At 40.6% G+C, this 19,413-nt stretch overlaps 1 protein-coding gene across 1 annotated transcript; it reads right to left on the bottom strand.

Annotated features, from left to right (window-relative positions):
- Positions 1 to 1,912: 1,912 nt before the first annotated feature.
- On the bottom strand, positions 1,913 to 17,058 carry LOC129815297 (solute carrier family 2, facilitated glucose transporter member 11-like). Its single transcript, XM_055868972.1, has 12 exons — positions 17,035 to 17,058; positions 16,626 to 16,724; positions 6,198 to 6,358; positions 5,991 to 6,115; positions 5,614 to 5,743; positions 3,719 to 3,867; positions 3,270 to 3,457; positions 2,897 to 3,007; positions 2,676 to 2,777; positions 2,524 to 2,599; positions 2,261 to 2,388; positions 1,913 to 2,107 (listed from the first exon to the last, which is right to left on the bottom strand). The coding sequence occupies exons 1-12, from the start codon at positions 17,056 to 17,058 to the stop codon at positions 1,913 to 1,915; spliced, it is 1,488 nt and encodes a 495-aa protein (XP_055724947.1).
- Between the last annotated feature and the right edge of the window lie 2,355 nt (positions 17,059 to 19,413).

Here is a 19,413-nt window from a genome sequence, read left to right as displayed (position 1 = left end):
ACATTTGTATATGTATGTTGGTATTTTATCATTGTACTAGTCAAGATTCTTCAACTTTAAACATTTTTAAGTTACATGTTTTGTTATAAAACCTTTGGACATATTTCAATATAAGCATACTTTTCTATAGACGTCTGTTTTTGTACACTGTTTTTGAGTCTGTCATCTCTGTCTGATTGATACAGAGTTGCAGATGAAATAAATATGTATTTGAAACTGTTCCTGAGTGTGTTATTGTGCCATAGTTTTGGATGAGTTGACTTTGATTTACTTTTCATGACACATCATGGGTCACTTTTTTAGCCATGTCACTATGACTGGATTCAAGCTCTTCATGTGGCCATAAGTCGAAAATAAACACGATGTTACTGTGCACAATAGATTAGTGCAGAATAAAACATTGTAGCGTAAAGGCTACATTATTGATGAAGCACAATTTAGTGTACTTTTTTTATCTTTATTTTTAGTCCCTTCCAGATAGTCAAACTGCACAGACATCTGCTACATACTGGTGGTAACATTCAGGTGTTGGAAAGGACAGAGACAGACATGTAATTCTTTCCCAGGAACATTGTTTTGTTTTCAGTGTCATGTCATTGGGATTGATGTCATTGCAGGTTTCAATAAGTTAAATACCACACTGACATCAGAAATGGTATTGATCTAATAGGTTTACAGTCAAATGAAATAGAGGGCCCTAATCTAGTGTCTTGTTGTATAATCAATGATAATATACCATATTGAATCGACATGTTATATCAAGTAGTCCTTACCTAAACATATTTTTCACTTGCATTTCCGGACACAGATTAAGCATGCATGCTTTTTAGTCCAGGACTAGGCTTCATCTGTTTCCAGGAAACTGGTCCATTGTTTAACAGCTTTGGGCTTTTAGAAAGAACTGTATAGTGCTTTTAAAAAATATATACTAACGTTCAAAAGTTTGGGGTCACTTTCACAGAACAGCGCAAACTGGCCCTAACGAGAATAGAAAGAGGAGTGGGAGGCCCCGGTGCACAACTGAGCAAGAGGACAAGTACATTAGAGTGTCTAGTTCGTGAAACAGACGCCTCACAAGTCCTCAACTGGCAGCTTCATTAAATAGCATCCACAAAACACCAGTCTCAATGTCAACAGTGAAGAGGCAACTCCGGGATGCTGGCCTTCTAGGCAGAGTTCCTCTGTCCAGTGTCTGTTATTTTGCCCATCTTCAACTTTTCTTTTAATTGTCCAGTCTGAGATATGGCTTTTTCTTTGCAAATCTGCCTAGGCCAGCATCCCGGAGTCCTCTGCCTAGAAGGCCAGCCTCCCACTCCTTTTTCTAATATGGTTACACGGTTTGCGCTGTTCTATGAAGGGAGTACACAGCGTTGTACCAGATTTTCAGTTTCTTGTCAATTTCTCACATGGAATAGCCTTAATTTCTGAGAACAACAATAGACTGATGAGTTTCAGAAGAAAGTTCTTTGTTTCTGGCCATTTTGAGCCTGTAATCAAACCCACAAATGCTGATGCTCCAGATACTCAACTATTCTAAAGAAGGCCAGTTTTATTGCTTCTTTAATCAGAACAACAGTTTTCAGCTGTGCTAACATAATTGCCAAAGGGTTTTCTAATGATCAATTAGCCTTTTAAAATGATAAACTTGGATTAGCTAACACAACGTGCCAATGGAACACAGCAGTGATGGTTGCTGATAATGGGCTTCTTTACGCCTATGTAGATATTCCATTAAGAATCTGCCATTTCCAGCTACAATAGTAATTTACAACATTAACCATGTCTACATTGTATTTCTGATCAATTTTGTTATTTTAATGGACGATAAAAATGTTTTTCTTTCAAAAACAAGGACATTTCTAAGTGACCCCAAACTTTTGAACGGTAGTGTATACTGTATATACAAATGTTCTCAAAATGTTGTTTCCAAAACAAAGTCAGCCTTTTCGGTGTCGGTCCCCCTGTTCTTGTAGTTGAGTTTGTTAAAGTCCTCCATGATCTCCACCATGCTCTTGCCTTTGGTCTCTGGGATGAAGTAGAGCATGAATGCTGAGCTGAACATGCAGTATGCCACAAAGACCAGGAAGCAGAACTGACCTAAACCATCCTACATGGGCACATGAATAATGTTAAAGGTCAACAGATAACTCACTGACCAGACAGACAGTAGGATCTCAGAGATATAAAACCGTCAGGGAATGGTAGTTGTTTGGATCACTGATATTAAGTGTGTGTATGTTGACTTGGAGCAGTATCTTACCACTATGTAGGGGAAGAACATCCCGATGAGGAACAGGCCTAGCCAGTTGACGGAGCCGCTGATGACGTAAGCGGACGGTCTCCAGGCCTGCAGGAAGAGATCTGCAGGGAGGGCCATGGACACCCCGGCTAGAAAGATAAGAGTACTGTGACAACCAGCTCAGCCTGGCATTAGCTCACTCAATTCCAAATACTCCGAACTGGAATCGTACACACCAAAATGTGACATAATACACAAGACATTTATAAGCATAGAGTACTTACAAGGTCCTAGTCCATAAACACAGATTACAGAGAAGATGAGGGCGATGTTAACATATGGGAACCATGAAAACAGGTCCTGTTGAGAGAGAAAGGACTGTGTTAGTTCTCATGTCAGCTGACACAGAAATCCTAAATGTTGGACCTTTGATTACCTTGATGGACAGCATAACAACAAGGATGGACATGATGACTCCCATCAACAGGTAGCCATAGCCCATCAGCATCTTCCTGCCCGCACGGTCTATCAACAGAGACTGGGACACAACAAGGACAGGAGGTCAATATGGCCACTAAAACAAATGTTATTGTATTGTTCAGTTACAGACAGTGATGTTATTCTCCACTATGACCTACAGTATGTTATGGTACTCACACAGAGACTGATGGAGATGACTTCTGTTGCTCCGATGCCAATGGACAGGTAGTGCATCTTGTCCTCTGCTACTCCAGATTCACGGAAGATGTCAAAAGCGTAGAAATAAATCTATAGAACAAATTTTGGGTCAATGTGGAGAAGATGAGATGAAAGGAGAATGACAAGATAATATAGAGAATGAGAGGGCTCCCACTTGCAACAGTTACAAGAATTTCTTCTGAAAAAGGAAGGGAATGGATCACCTCTTCACTTCTACGTAGAATGCAGAATAACCTCATCAGGGAAATACAACCTACTGACATTGAACTCGTGACTAAAGGTAGATTCAGTAATGTTGCAGTAAAGGTAGATAGAGTAAAAACAGACTCACTGCGTTAATACCACAAAACTGAACACAGGCACAGGGGATGACCAGAGCCAGCACCTGCCACCTGACACAGCGAGAAGTCAGCACGTCCCACACTGTCTTAGACTTCTGGCCCTGCATGCTCTCCCTCTCCTTCTCCATGTCATCCATCTCCATTTTCAGGTCATCCTCCTGCCACAGCCACTGCAGGGCTATGACAACAAAATACACACAAATCACGTTATACAACAGCAACATCATATACACACTTCTTCTCGCCATCTCTGATGATATGATGTGTACTGATCTGTTATATTATATGTGTACTGTTATGTTGTAATTATGAAATGTATTCTGTGTTTGATTATTGTATGGTCTAGATTTGATCCAGGGACATTCTTCCCCCAAAGCCAGCATAACAGATCAAATAAAAATGTCTCACATTACGATATAGCCCTGGCCTAACCGCATACCTTTTTTTGAGCCCTCTGTGTCGCCTTTGTCGATGTACAGGTAGCGAGGTGCTTCTGGGAAAAAGAGCAGGGTCACAAACTGGATGCTGGCAGGGAGGCCACTAAGGGCCATCAGCCAGGGCCACATGTCATCTGTACCCATCACCTCCCTACAGAGAGATAGGGAGAGAAAGGGAGAGAGCGAGCGAGAGAGCGAGAGAGAGAGACAGAGAGAGAGACAGAGACAGAGACGGAGGGGCAGAAAGACAGAGGGAGAGACTTGGTAAGAAATTACTAATTTCAACCATACTGTGTCTTTCTTCCATACTCATTCCATCTTTGATACTTGAACATCAATATTGCTCAAATTTCCCAATTAGAATACATTATTTGTGTTTCACATTTTTTTATCCAGCTTCTGTCAAAATGTCGTTTTTTTTGTCAGAGAGAGCTTTGCCATACACTTGTACGTTGTGTTCCAAAATTATTCAATTTCTGGTAATTTGTCAGATGAGCTGTTCAGAATATGTACTTCTGGCCAGCCGCACCGGGACAGGGTAATCCAGTGCATAAGACAGTTTGGCTGGTCCGAGGCTCAGCGTGGGTCAACTGGAACATTCAAATCAAATCACATTTTATTGGTCACATACACGTGTTTAGCAGATGTTATTGCGGGTGTAGCGAAATGCTTGTGTTTCTAGCTCCAACAGTGCAGTAATATCTAACAAGTAACATCTAACAATTTCACAATACACACAAATCGACTAAGTAAACGAATGGAATTAAGAATATATAAATATATGAACAGGCAATGTCAGAGCAGCATAGACTAAGATACAGTAGAATAGAATAGAATAGAATACAGTATACACATATGAGATGAGTAATGTAAAATATGTAAACATTATTAAAGTGACTAGTGATCCATTATTAAAGTGGCCAGTGATTTTAAGTCTATGAAAATAGGCAGCAGCCTCTATAATGTACTAGTGATGGCTATTTAACAGTGAAGAACTTGAGATAGAAGCTGTTTTTCAGTCTCTCAGTCCCAGCTTTGATGCACCTGTACTGGCCTTCTGGATGATAGTGGGGTGAACAGGAAGTGGCTCGGGTGGTTGTTGTCCTTGATTATCTTTTTGGCCTTCTTGTGACATCGGGTGCTGTAGGTGTCCTGGAGGGCAAGTAGTTTGTCCCCGGTGATGCATTGGGCAGACCGCACCACCCTCTGGAGAGCCCTGCGGTTGCGGGCGGTGCAGTTGCCATACCAGGCGGTGATATATAGCCCAACAGGATGTGCCTTCTTCACCACACTGTCTGTGTGGGTGGTCCAGTTCAGTTTGTCAGTGATGTGTATGCCAAGGAACTTGAAGCTTTCCGCCTTCTCCACTGCGGTCCCGTCGATGTGGAAAGGTGGGTGCTCCCCCTGCTGTTTCCTGAAGTCTACGATAATCTCCTTTGTTTTTTTGACGTTGAGTGAGAGGTTATTTTCCTGGCACCACACTCCCAGAGCCCTCACCTCCTCCCTGTAGACTGTCTCGTCATTGTTGGTAATCAAGCCTACTACTGTTGTGCTGTCTGCAAATTTGATGATTGAGTTGGAGGCGTGCGTGGCCACACAGTCATGGGTGAACAGGGAGTACAGGAGGGGGCTGAGCATGAAGGGGATTTCACTGAACAGTGTGAACTCTGGAAGGGTGGCTGTAATCTATGTAACTGTGCTGTGACTGTGGGTGCTGAGGATGTGTGTTAAGGTGTTATGAAAATGAACTAATGCAGCCTGGTCAACCATGCTGACCGCTGCACTGTGAGCACAACACAGAGGTCAGAATGCTTGACCAGGCCAGAACAGCTGATAATTAAGAGGGTAAACAAACCAGAGAACAAGGGTTAGGGGGTTAAGTAACAAGGGTACTGACTTGATGCCAACAATCTGACCCATGACCTTCCCTAAGCCAATAAAGATGGAGCTAGTGAGGGTCAGGAATCCTCTCAGCTTCTTAGGTGAACTCTCGCCCAGGTACATCAGGTGCACACTCAGCCCCATGCCTGAGAGAGAGGAGGACGAGAGAGTGGAGGGAGAGGTGTAAGGCAGGAGATATATAGAGAAAGAGTGAAATAAAGAGAGAGAGAGAGAGAGAAAGAAAGAGAGAGGGGGGTGGGAGAGAGGGAGAGATGGAGAGAAGAGAGTTACAAGAGAAGTAAAAATTTAAATAATAATGCAGGATGCTCCCATGTTCCCACATAGAGTAGACTATACACACAGAGAGGAAAAAACAAAGCACAAAACACATACCAACATTATATCCATAGAGAAATCTGCCCAGCAGGATCATCTCAAAGGACTTGGCCATGAGACTGAATACCATCAGTAGAGCGGCTACAAGGGCCACTATGTTGTTAAACAGCAGGGCTTTCTTCCTGCAAAACAGAAGAGTGTGTGTGTGCGTGCGTGCGTGTGTGCGTGCGTGCGTGCGTGCGTGCGTGGCCCTAAGTGTCTTACCGGCCGTAGGTGACAGGGAGACTGCCACTGTGGATAGCCCCGACCCATCCTCCTAGACTAAACACAGATACGATGAAAGACCAGATGAGCATGTTGGTGGAATCGTCTACTGGAACCTCATACCTCCCCAGCCAGGTCTGGTTCACAAAGCTCTGTATGTGCTACAGACAGGGAGAGAGAGAATGGATTTCACCTGTCCAGTTTAGTTAATGTCAGTGCAGATGGACGAAGCCACTATAGAGTATTGAGATGGACCCTGAGTTTTGGCAAGTAAGCGCACTTATAAATCAGGGTTGGGTGGATTACTTGAGAAATGTAATCAGTTACTGTTTACAGATTACATGACAATAATAGTGATTTGTAACGTAATTCATTGGATTACTCAAAATAAATAACATTATCTAATTTCTTTGGGATTACTTCCTTCATTAACCAGCATCTGCCTCTTCAGTTTATGCTGGAGAACTATCAATTTCCTCTCTGACTCTGCCCACCCAACTCCCCAGGATCTTTGGGTAAGTGCTGGCTCAGCTGCCTGCTGCTTCTTCTTGATAACATGGCATTACTGCTAAAAGGTCAGCTTCACTGTCAAACAGATTGTGGTCAGTAAAAGAGTAAATAGTCGTTTGAATATCTTAGCCACCCTTAACATAAAAGGCTGGTATGATAAAGACTTCAATAGACAGATGTAACAGATCCAAGAGAAAGCAGATTATTTCATGAGTTGGATGACTTTTAAGTCTGTCGTTCTGAATTAAAGTGTTCCAAATTGCTTGTTGTTTTGGGTCAGTCGGTAGTCGGTGAAATTTAACAATGTGTCGTTTGGAGTCCAACCGGCAGTAGGGTACACAGCAGGTTACTTTAGACATGTTGGCGTGCCGGGCTGTTGTGTCGGCTCAGGACCCCGCATTTCACCTCAGTCAGTGTTTACCTCAAACGTTTCGAATTTACCCCCTATGAGACTACAATGTCATAACATAAAATAGTCTAGACTTTATTTTCCCTATCTTTATTATTATGAAATAGCCTACCCCAAAGATGTCATGAGTCATGTTACACTATGTAGAATTGCAGGAAATTTGCTTCAAAACAACAAAACATTTCTTTGGGCCCCCAAATGAAATAAAATGATGATGCTATTTTTAACATATCTCAATGAGCAGTAATTTAAGTATGCCCAAATGCAGGGACCTGTCAGCATTCTTGACGTCCACTTCTTCCAAGTGTTGCTGGTGCAACTACTTATTTGAAATCTAATATGCCTTGTTGTCTTTGAAAAAATAATGCATTGAGGCTATGCAATTTTGTAGGCATTTTCCTGGACAGTGTTCATTTTAAGTCATAAAACATTTGAAAAGGCTATATTGAAACGCCCTTTGCCTGAAGTATCTTGTTTTGTCTGTTCTTTTAGTACTTCAAACCAACATTCAAAGCATTCTGAATACCCCTGACTTGTGCTATTATTTAATTTAAATGTAACTCTGGTCACAGGCCTCAGAATTGACCGATTAATAGCTGTTTTACCACAAAAAAAGCCTCCCCCTTCCTAACTTGTAACATTTGAACCCCTAGTTAGGTCTAGAGACTAGCGCTGAAATGATAGCTGTCGTTTTACAGGCCCCTGACCAATTCTGCTATTTTGTGTGTTTATAAGCGCTGATCGTAACTTTTTTTTACATAATGTTTCCTTCATCAATTCCTATGACCGTAAAGAGCTTCTGGACATCAGAACAACGATCACTGACCTCAATTTGGTTGAAGATTTCTACTTCAACGAGTCGGAGGCGCAGGACATACTGCTCACCCCTAATCCCAGAGACTCGGGCACAAAACTACATCAGCGAGTACATAAAGTGCCTATACCCTCTGTTCTATTGGCGAACGGAAAATCACTAGAGAACAATCTGGACACGCTCCATTCAAGACTAACTATCCTACCAACGGGACCTGAAGAACTGTAATATCTTGTGTTTTTTGGAGTCGTAGCTGAACAAGGACATGGATAATATACACTGAGTGTACAAAACATTAAGAACACCTTCCTAATATTGAGTTGCCCTTTTGCCCTCAGAACAGCCTCAATTCGTCAGGGCATGGACTCTACAAGGTGTCGAATGCGTTCACCAGGGATGCTGGCCCATGTTGACTCAAATGCTTGCAACAGTTGTGTCAAGTTGGCTGGATGTCCTTTGGGTGGTGGACCATTCTTGATACAACATGGGAAACTGTTGAGTGTGAAAAACCCTGGCACCTACACTACCATACCCCGTTCAAAGGCACTTAAATATTTTGTCTTGCTTATTTACCCTCTGAATGGCACACATACATAATCCATGTCTCAATTGTATCAAGGCTTAAAATTCCTTCTTTAACCTGTCTCCTCCCCTTCATCTGAGTGACATCAATAAGGAGTCTTAGCTTTCACCTGGATTCACTGGTCAGTATGTAATTGAAATAACAGGTGTTCATAATATTTTGTACACTCAGTGTACATCAGGTTGGTTTTTCTATGCATCGACAGGACAGAACGTCAGCGTCGGGTAAGCTCAAGGAGGAAGGTGTGTGTCTCTTTGTTAACATCAGCTGGTGAGTGATCTCTAATATTAAGGAGGTCTCGAGGTTCTGCTCGCCTGAGTTAGAATATCTCATGATAAGCTGTAGACCATACCATTTTCCATGAGATTTTTCATCTATATTTTTCGTAGCTGTCTATTTACCACCACAAACCGCTGCCGGCACTTTTCAACATTTTTACAAATTAGTTAAAAATGTCAATCTTAAATGTCTTGAGTCAATAAGTATTCAACCCCTTTGCTATGGCAAGCCTACATAAGTTCAGGAGCACAAATCTGCTAAACAAGTCACATATTAAGTTGCATGGACTCACTTTGTGTGCAATATATGTTTAACATGATTTTTGAATGTCTACCTCATCTCTTGTACCCCACACAGACAATCACCTGTAAGGTCCCTGTTGAGCAGTGAATTTCAAACACAGATTCAACCACAAAGATTGTCCAATGCCTCGCAAAGAAGTCACATATTGGTAGATGGGTAAACATTTTAAAAGCAGACATGGAATATTCCTTTGAGCATGGTGAAGTTATAAATTACACTTTGGATGGTGTATCAATAGACCCAGTCACTACAAAGATACAGGTGCCATTCCTAACTCAGTTACTGGAGAGGAAGGAAACTGCTCAGAGATTTCACCATGAGGCCAATGGTGACTTTAAAACATTTACAGAGTTTAGTGCGTGTGATAGGAAAAAAGTGAGGATGGATTATCAACATTGGAGTTACTCCACAATACTAACCTAATTGACAGACTGAAAAGAAGGAAGCCTGTACAGAATCTAAATATTCCAAAACATGCATCCTGTTTGCAGTAAGGCCCTAAAGTAAAACTGCAAAAAATGTGGCAAAGAAATTAACTTTATGTTTGAATATGAAGTGTTATGTTAACTAAAAAGCAGCATACCCAAAGAGAGGATGACTTCCACTTCAGCAGTGATAAATTCATGAAAGTCTTAGACAAAAAGATCATGACCGTTAGAAAGCAAATTACGGACTCCTCTTCGAATCTGCATATTTCTCCAAAGCTCAGTTGTCCTGAGTCTGCACAGAACTGCCAGGACCTAGGATCAATGGACATACTCAAGTGTTTTAATCTTGTATCTCTTGACATATTTATGAAAATGGTCTTGGCCTCTAAACCTTCCAGCTGCATACTGGACCCTATTCCAACTTAACTACTGAAAGAGCTACTTCCTGTTTTTGGCCCTCCTATGTTGAACAAACTAAACGACTCCCTATCTTCCGGATGTGTACCAAACTCACTAAAAGTGTCAGTAATAAAGCCTCTCTTGAAAAAACTATCGGCCTAATTCGAATCTCCCATTCCTCAAATTTTTTTAAAGAAAAAGTTGTTGACCAAGGCTCTGCATCTTTGCTCGTGCTCATAGACCTTAGTGCTGCTTTTGACACCATCAATTACCACATTATTTTGGAGAGATTGGAAACCTTAGTTGGTCTACACGGACAAGTTCTTGCCAGTTTAGATCTTATCTGTCGGAAATATATCAGTTCGTCTCTGTGGATGGTTTGTCCTCTGACAAATAAATTGTACATTTCGGTGTTCCTCAAGGTTCTGTTTTAGGACCACTATTATTTTCAGTAAATATATCTTGGTAATGTCATTTGAAAACACAATGTCAACTCACACAGCTGTACATTTTGATGAAACATGGTGAAGCCCCAAAATTGCCTACCCTGGAAGCCTGTGTTTCAGACATAAGTAAGTGGATGGCGGCAAATGTTTTACTTTTAAACAGAGATGCTAGTTCTAGGTCCCAAGAAACAAAGAGATCAAGAGATCTTATCTGACAATTAATCTTGACGGTTGTACAGTCGTCTCAAATAAAACTGGGAAGAACCTCAGCGTTACTCTGGATCCTGATCTCTCTTTTGACGAACATATCAAGGATATTTCAAGGGCAGCTTTTTTCCATCTTCGTAACATTGCAAAAACTGGACAATTTTAGTCCAAAAACGATGCAGAAAAGCTAATCTATGCTTTTGTCCCTTCTAGATTAGACTACTGCAATGCTCGGATAAAGCACTAAATAAACTTCAGTTAATGCTAAATATGTCTACTAGAATCTTGACTAGAACACCAAAATTTGATCGTATTACTCCAGTGCTAGCCTCTCTACACTGGCTGACTGTTAAGGCTTGGGGTGATTTCAAGGTTTTACAGCTAATCTACAAAGCATTACATGGACTTGCTCCTAACTATCTCTCCGATTTGGTCCTGCCGTACATACTTACATGTACACTACAGTCACAAAACGCAGGCCTCCTTATTGTCCCTAGAATTTATTAGCAAACAGCAGGAGGCTTAAGCTTTCTCATACAGAGATCAATTTTTATGGAATGGTCTGCCTATCCATGTGAAAGACACAGACTCGGTCTCGACATTTAAGTATATACTGAAGACTCATCTCTTCATTAGGTCCCATGATTGAGTGTAGCCTGGTCCAAGGGTGCTAAGGTAAACGGCAAGGCACTGAAATGATGAACTGCCATTGCTGTTTCTGCCTGGCTGGCTCCCCTCTCTCCACTAGGATTCTCTGCCTGTGACCCTATTAAGGAGGCTGAGTCACTGGCTTACTAGTGCCCTTTACATGCCGTCCCTAGAAGGGGTGCGTCATGTCATGCCAGGCTTTTTTGCACTATACTCGACTTGAGTGGGTTGAGTCACTGATGTGATCTTCCTGTATGGTCTTGCGCTCCCTCGGGCTCGTGCAGTGGAGGAGATTGTCGTGGCCTATAGTCAGCCTCGTCTCAGGGTAGTAAGTTAGTGGTCTGTTGATATCCCTCTTGTGGTGTGGGGGCTGTACTTTGGCAAAGTGGGTGGGGTTATGTCATGCCTGGTTGGTCCTGTCCGGGGGTGTCGTCAGACGGGTCCACAGTGTCCCCCGATCCCCCGCCTCAGCCTCCAGTATCTATGCTGCAATAGTCTATGTGCCGGGGGGGCTAGGGTCAGTCTGTTATATCGGGTGTAATTCTCCTGTCTTATCTGGTGTCCTGTGTGAATTTTAAACTTTTTAGGGATAGGGGGCAGCATTTTCACTTTTGGATGAACTGGTGCCCAAATTTAATGGCCTCCTACTCTTTCCCAGATGATAATATATGCATATTATTATTACTATTGGATAGAAAACACTCTGAAGTTTCTAAAACTGTTTGAATTATGTCTGTGAGTATAACAGAACTCATATGGCAGGCAAACTTCCAAACAGGAAGTGAAAATTCTGTAAAGGGTCAATGTGAAAGTCATCGCCTATTCAAATCCCTGTAATTTATGGATCTGTTTGCACTTCATACGCCTTCCACTAGATGTCAACAGTCAGTAGAACGTGGAATGAAGCCTCTAGTGTGATGTGGGGCCAGATGGGAGCTATTTGAGTCACTGGTCTGGCAGATTGCCAGTTCCTGGTCCCGCACGCTAGACATGGGATGTCAATGTGTGCCATTACTTTTACAGACATGAAGAAATGCTCCGGTTGGGACGTTATTGGATATATATGATAACAACATCCTGAAGATTGATTCTCAACTAAGATTTATTCGACTTGTAATATAACTTTTTGAAGTTTTCGTCCGACGTTTGCGGTCACTTGCGCCAGTGTTTGGACACGAGTACTACACATGCTAGCTAAAGTTGCTAATTCGACATAAGTAATGGACATTATCGAACAAAACAACGATTTATTGTCGAACTAGGATTCCTGGCACTGCATTCTGATGAAAGATCATCAAAGGTAAGGGAATATTTATGATGTAATTTCGTATTTCTGTTGACTCCAACATTGCGGAGAAATGTTATTTATATTTGAACGCCGTCTCAGATTATTGCATGGTGTGCTTTTTACTAAAGTTTTTGGAAAATCTGACACAGCGGTTGCATTAAGAACCAGTGTATCTTTAATTATATGTAAAACATGTATCTTTCATCAAAGTTTATGATGAGTATTTCTGTTATATGACGTGGCTCTCTGCAATTACTCCGGATATTTTGGAGGCATTTCTGAACATGGCGCCAATGTAAACCGAGATTTGTGGATATAAATATGCACATTATCGAACAAAACATAAATGTATTGTGTAACATGATGTCATATGAGTGTCATCTGATGAAGATGTTCAAAGGTTAGTGATTAATTTTATCTTTATTTCTGGGTTTTGTGAAAGCTATCTTTGTCTGGCAAAAATGGCTGTGTGTTTTTTGGATTTGGTGGTGAGCTAAGATAAATATATGTTGTGTTTTCGCTGTAAAACATTTTAAATATCGGACACGATGGGTAGATTAACAAGATGTTTATCTTTCATTTGCTGTATTGGACTTGTCAATGTGTGAAAGTTAAATATTTTCCCAAAATATTTTTGAATTTCGTGCGCTGCTTTTTCAGCAGAATGTTGGGGGGGGGGGGGGGGGGGGGGGGCATGCTCCCTCTAATTCTCTCTCTCCCTCCCCTCCCCTCCCGGAGGAAAACCTGGTTCAGTCTACTTTCCAACAGACACTGGGAGACAAATTTACCTTTCAGCAGGACAATAACTTAAACCACAAAGCCAAATATACACTGGAGTTTGTTACCAAGACAACATTGAATGTTCCTGAGTGGTTTAGACTTAAATCGGTTTGAAAATCTATAGCAAGACATGAAAATGTCTGTCTAGCAATGATCAACAACCAACTTTACAGAGCTTGGAGAATTAAAACAAATATAATTTGCAAATATTGCACAATCTAGATGTGCAAAACTCTTACAGACTTACCCAGAAAGACTCACAGCTGTAATTACTGCCAAAGGTGATTCTAACATGCATTGACTCAGGGGGTTTAATACTTATCTAATCAAGAAAAATTTGTTTTAGTTTTCATACTCTTTTACTTTGACATTACAGAGTATTTTGTGTAGATCATTGACAAAAAATTACAATTAAATCTATTTTAATCCGACTTTGTAACACAACAAAATGTGGGGAAAGAATAAGTTACTTCGTACCTCTGCACATCGACTTGGTACTGGTACCCTGTGTACCCTCTCTAGCCAAGATATCGCTACTCATTGTGTATTTATTATTAATTTTATCATTACATGTTATTACTTTTCAATTTTCTTCCTCTCATTTTTGGGAATGGCCCGTAAGTTAGCATTTCACTGTTAGTCTACACCTGTTATTTACAAAGCATGTGACGAATAAAATGAATTTGATTTTGATTTGATGCTTTAAAAGTTTAATGAACATTCAGATCTGTTGCTAGCCGGCTACAACTTGACAATCTACCCTGCACCTTAGAGACTGTTTTGCCCTATGTAGAGTCGTTGCCAAAAGTTTTGAGAATGACATAAATATAAATTTTCACAAAGTTTGCTGCTTCAGTGTCTTTAGATATTTTTGTCAGATGGTACTATGGAATACTGAAGTATAATACAAGCATTTCATAAGTGTCAAAGGCTTTTCTTGACAATTGCATGAAGTTGATGCAAAGAGTCAATATTTGCAGTGTTGACCCTTCTTTTTCAAGACCTCTGCAATCCGCCCTGGCATGCTGTCAATTAAATTCTGAGCCACATCCTGACTGATGGCAGCCCATTCTTGCATAATCAATGCTTGGAGTTTGTCAGCATTTGTGGGTTTTGTTTGTCCACCCGCCTCTTGAGGATTGACAACAAGTTCTCAATGGGATTAAGGTCTGGGGAGTTTTCTGGCCATGGACCCAAAATATCAATGTTTTGTTCCCCGAGCCACTTAGTTATCACTTTTGCCTTATGGCAAGGTGCTCCATCATGCTGGAAAAGGCGGTTCCTGGATGGTTGGGAGAAGTTGCTCTCGGAGGATGTGTTGGTACCATTCTTTTTTCATGGCTGTGTTCTTAGGCAAAATTGTGAGTGAGACCACTCCCTTGGCTGAGAAGCAACCCCACACATGAATGGTCTCAGGATGCTTTACTGTTGGCATGACACAAGACTGATGGTAGTGCTCACCTTGTCTTCTCCGGACAAGCTTTTTTCCGGATGCCCCAAACAATCGGAAAGGGGATTCATCAGAGAAAATGACTTTACCCCAGTCCTCAGCAGTCCAATCCCTGTAACTTTTGCAGAATATCAGTTTGTCCCCGATGTTTTTCCTGGAGAGCTGCCCTTCTTGACACCAGGCCAAAGTCTTCGCCTCACTCTGCATGCAGATGCACTTGCACCTGCCTGCTGCCATTCCTGAGCAAGCTCTGTACTGGTGGTGCCCCGATCCCGCAGCTGAATCAACTTTAGGAGACGGTCCTGGCACCCTGAAGCCTTCTTCACAACAATTGAACCGCTCTCCTTGAAGTTCTTGATGATCCGATAAATGCTTGATTTAGGTGCAATCTTACTGGCAGCAATATCCTTGCCTGTGAAGCCCTTTTGTGCAAAGCAATGATGACGGCACGTGTTTCCTTGCAGGTAACCATGGTTGACAGAGGAAGAACAATGATTCCAAGCACCACCCTCCTTTTGAAGCTTCCAGTCTGTTATTCGAACTCAATCAGCATGACAGAGTGATCTCCAGCCTTGTCCTCGTCAACACTCACACCTGTGTTAACGAGAGAATCACTGGCATAATGTCAGCTGGTCCTTTCGTGGCAGGGCTGAAATGCAGTGGCATTTTTTGGGGGGGTGATTCAGTTAATTTGCATGGCAAAGAGGGACTTTGCAATTAATTGCAATTCATCTGTTCACTCTTCATAACATTCTGGAGTATATGCAAATTGCCATCATACAAACTGAGGCAGCAGACTTTGTGAAAATTAATATTTGTGTCATTCTCAAAACTTTTGGCCACGACTGTACATAGTCATTGAACACTGGTCACTTTAATGTTTACATACTGTTTAACCCACTATATGTATATACTGTAAACTCTTAGAAAGAAGCGGAACAACCCTTTTAGGTTCTAGATAGCATATTTGTTTCTGAGAGTGTAGTCATCTCTTATCCTGTATAACTACTACTGTACACACCGTTTCTATTCATGTACTGTCCATACTGTATAGAGATATATAGATACACCATACTACGTACTCTGACATTGCTCGTTCTGATTTTTCTTAATTTGACTTTTTAAATGTTTGACTTTTTTAAATTAATTGCGTATTGTTTTGTATTTCTAGGTATTATTACTACACTGCCGGAGCTAGGAACACAAGCATTTAGCTGCACCTGCGATAACATCTGCAAATCTGTGTACGCGACCAATAAACTTTGGTTTGATTTGACCCTGCTTATGATGGCTAAAGCAACATGGTATACTTCAAATACTCCAACAACAGTCCTGTAACCTCAACCCCACCATGTTTTCTTTCTGTCTGCTCACATGATATGACAATACACAGTCGAATCTGTATAAATTGGATTGGAGAAAAAGCTGCTGCTGATGAACTGATGATCACAGTGCTATCCATTAGGATTAGGTCACTCCTTCCTCTGGCTGGGAAGTGATAGGATATCTCCCTGTTCTCCTGGGAAACTGGACACTTTGTTTACGCCCTCACACTTTGTATGCACCCTGCTGTTTGCACCTTTTGGCATACACTCAATTGAAAAATTGCAATACTGTAATTCTGAGGTGTAATTGTGACATATCAACGTAATAAAAATAATAATAATAGCATTTTCTTACTTTAAAGCTAATTTGTGCTACTATGTGGCTCAGGTCATATAGGTTTTTCTTTGTGATATCTTTACAGGATCAGTCACATGCCAACAGGCAAGGAGGTAGCAATCTTAAATCAGATTACATCTTCACTTTTATCCCTCAATCTTATTCCTCGTTATCAAGTCTATATTCAACTCCTTAGAGCTGATCATCAGACAGCGTTCTTACCTCTGCTGGAGAAGACATGATGGAAACTTGCATCCCATATTGAAATGATCCCCCAATTCCCAATACCAATGTCAACAGGTAAAGCCTCCAGTACTGCATCTAGAATATAAACAAGGATGTCTTACAGTAACTAAGAATTCTAAACTGAGTTACGTCTCAATGAAACAAAGAGCAATATTACAGACATGATACAAATGTGATAGATTAGTCAACAGTCAAATAAAGTGTTGTGCAAAGTTTTTAACTCAACAATTGTGTTTTTTAAAATTGTAATTGTAGGATGTCTCTCAGTATAAACAACATAGGAGTAGAAATGGCAGAGTGCGGTCTCTTTTTTAAAAACGATTTATTGAATAATTTCAGTATGAGCCTCATCATCAATTATGTGAGTGATGTGTTGTTGTCTTACCAGATCATTGAGTGCTTTGCCCATCTTTCCGTCTGAGGCTCCCTGGATGCTGGCTGGAATAGCAGAGCAGGTGGACAGTTGGTTGATTGCCTGCTGCTGCTGAGTGAGATGGAGGGACACAGACACCAAGGAACATTTATCCCCACCGATACCACGGACCTGTCCCCGAAACTGTAATTAATCACATCGTCTGGGTTGTAGTGGAAGAAAACCTTGTTTTCAGGAGGAGGAGGAGAGAAAGAGAGAGATGGGGGGGCGGGGGGGGGGGGTAGAGAGAGTGCAAATTAGTGGTCACTGAACAGTGAGAGGAACAGGACTGAACCAGGAACATCTTACTGGTCCAAACTGGATCTCACCAGAAGATTCCTTCCCACTGATAACGAGCCTTGGCCTTGTGACTCCATCATGTTTGTTTTTACTCCGGTTTGGTATTAGGTTTAATTTTCATAAGAGATGGACGGTTAGGAAGGTGTCTTGATAAAACAGGAATAACTTACTTATTGTTCCATGAGTCACTGACTGAGCACATCAATGTGGAAGCTGAACAGGACAGGTGCTGCCCAGTTCCAGTTTAACATTGAGCACTTTGTAAGGAATAAAGAAAACAGTCATTTTCAAATCTTCTGGTATGTTTTGTTTTGTAAAAATATTGTGCATTGTTTTTAAGTTGCCTTTTTGTTTGTTTGTGTTGTTTTGATTACTGAGTATCAAGCAGTACATTGTCCTGTACTGGTGATTGTTATTGGCAATACTGTCCTGTACTGGTGATTGTTATTGGCAACATTGTCCTGTACTGGTGATTGTTATTGGTAATACTGTCCTGTACTGGTGATTGTTATTGGTAATACTGTCCTGTACTGGTGATTGTTATTGGTAATACTGTCCTGTACTGGTGATTGTTATTGGCAATACTGTCCTGTACTGGTGATTGTTATTGGCAATACTGTCCTGTACTGGTGATTGTTATTGGCAATACTGTCCTGTACTGGTGATTGTTATTGGCAATACTGTCCTGTACTGGTGATTGTTATTGGCAATATTGTCCCGTACTGGTGATTGTTATTGGCAATAACTAAAAGAGATTTGATAATTAAAAAGAATAATGAAACAGGCAAAGGCTTATCTCCAATTATGTACGGTACTTCTGACCTGATATACTGATACGAGATGAGAATAAAACATATACTTTATAATTCAATAATTTTCTTGTGGATAGGACAAATATAGTATATCTAGCAGTTGATTTTCATAACTATTATCTAGCGAATGCGATACCAAAGAATATTGAAAATATGTTTGTTATTACTGCTGTTTGTACTGTTAACTATTTACTGATCCAAATTAGATCATTTGATATTCTAATTGTTGGCATATGAATGCACTATTTATGATTTACAAAAACCTTTGTGATGCTAATTTAGTTAGATGATAAAAAAGCCAATGTACCTGACCGATAGTAAAATTTCCTGCCATAATAAAGAATATGCAATGACATGGGGGCCTCCCTTTATGTCCAGTGTTTAGCATATTGTGTAATCAGTTAGTTTATATCTTACTCCGTGTTCTCTGCTGGTCCTCTATGTGGCTCTAATATGGTTCACATAGACAGATACCTTGCATGGTCTTGTTTATTTGGACAAATCTGGTTTCATCATGTTCTTGCCAAAAGAAATGTGTTGATTGAGTTGTCTGAAGGATGTCTATGGAATGGTAGACCACTTGTGACCAAAGAAGAAAGCCTGTAAACACTTATTAACTTACAAGATCATTTATTTTCCAACGTAACAGAATGATATTAAATTACAACAACAAGAAGATAAATTAAACACACACATTATTATCACAATCTATTCCAAACAATGAAATAGAACACACCATTTTCAAAACAACAGACAGTGGGATCATTTGATAATAAAGATTTGTGAAATGATATACTATATATACAGTATAATATTTCTCTGAACATACAGTAGCTTTGGATAGAATTGTTTCACCTTGTTAAAATATCAACCACCATATCCTTATGATAACCCTATGATACATGGGGCAGCAGCAGTTGAACTGTACATTTACCTGAACATAATTTTTTCACCATTCCAAATTTGATAACAATATAATTTCTGACTGATACAACTTTTAAAAATTCTTTCAAGATACATAGGACTCCCGACTAGAATATAGCGACAGGGTTATGACTGATTTCACATCTTGTTTTGGACTATCTTCTCCAAAAACTGGTCACAAGAACAGTATTTCATACTAGCTGCTGTAAAGCCACATGGTTCAAATTGACAAGTAAACAGAGTACATCCCTTAAAGCCAAATCAAATCAAATTGTTTTTGTTGCATGTGCCGAATACAACATGTGTAGACCTTACC

Source organism: Salvelinus fontinalis, chromosome 18 (assembly GCF_029448725.1).
Source record: "Salvelinus fontinalis isolate EN_2023a chromosome 18, ASM2944872v1, whole genome shotgun sequence".
Taxonomy (NCBI): domain Eukaryota; kingdom Metazoa; phylum Chordata; class Actinopteri; order Salmoniformes; family Salmonidae; genus Salvelinus; species Salvelinus fontinalis.
The sequence above is the reverse complement of the archived record's forward strand: the minus strand, read 5'-3'. Positions and strand labels throughout refer to the sequence as shown.

Coding starts and splice junctions, on each gene's coding strand:
- LOC129815297 (XM_055868972.1), bottom strand. CDS start 17,058: ATGGGCAAAGCACTCAATGATCTG. Junction 16,725..17,034: donor GCAAAGCACTCAATGATCTG/GTAAGACAACAA, acceptor TTTATATTCTAG/ATGCAGTACTGGAGGCTTTA. Junction 2,108..2,260: donor TGTTCTTCCCCTACATAGTG/GTAAGATACTGC, acceptor GTGCCCATGTAG/GATGGTTTAGGTCAGTTCTG.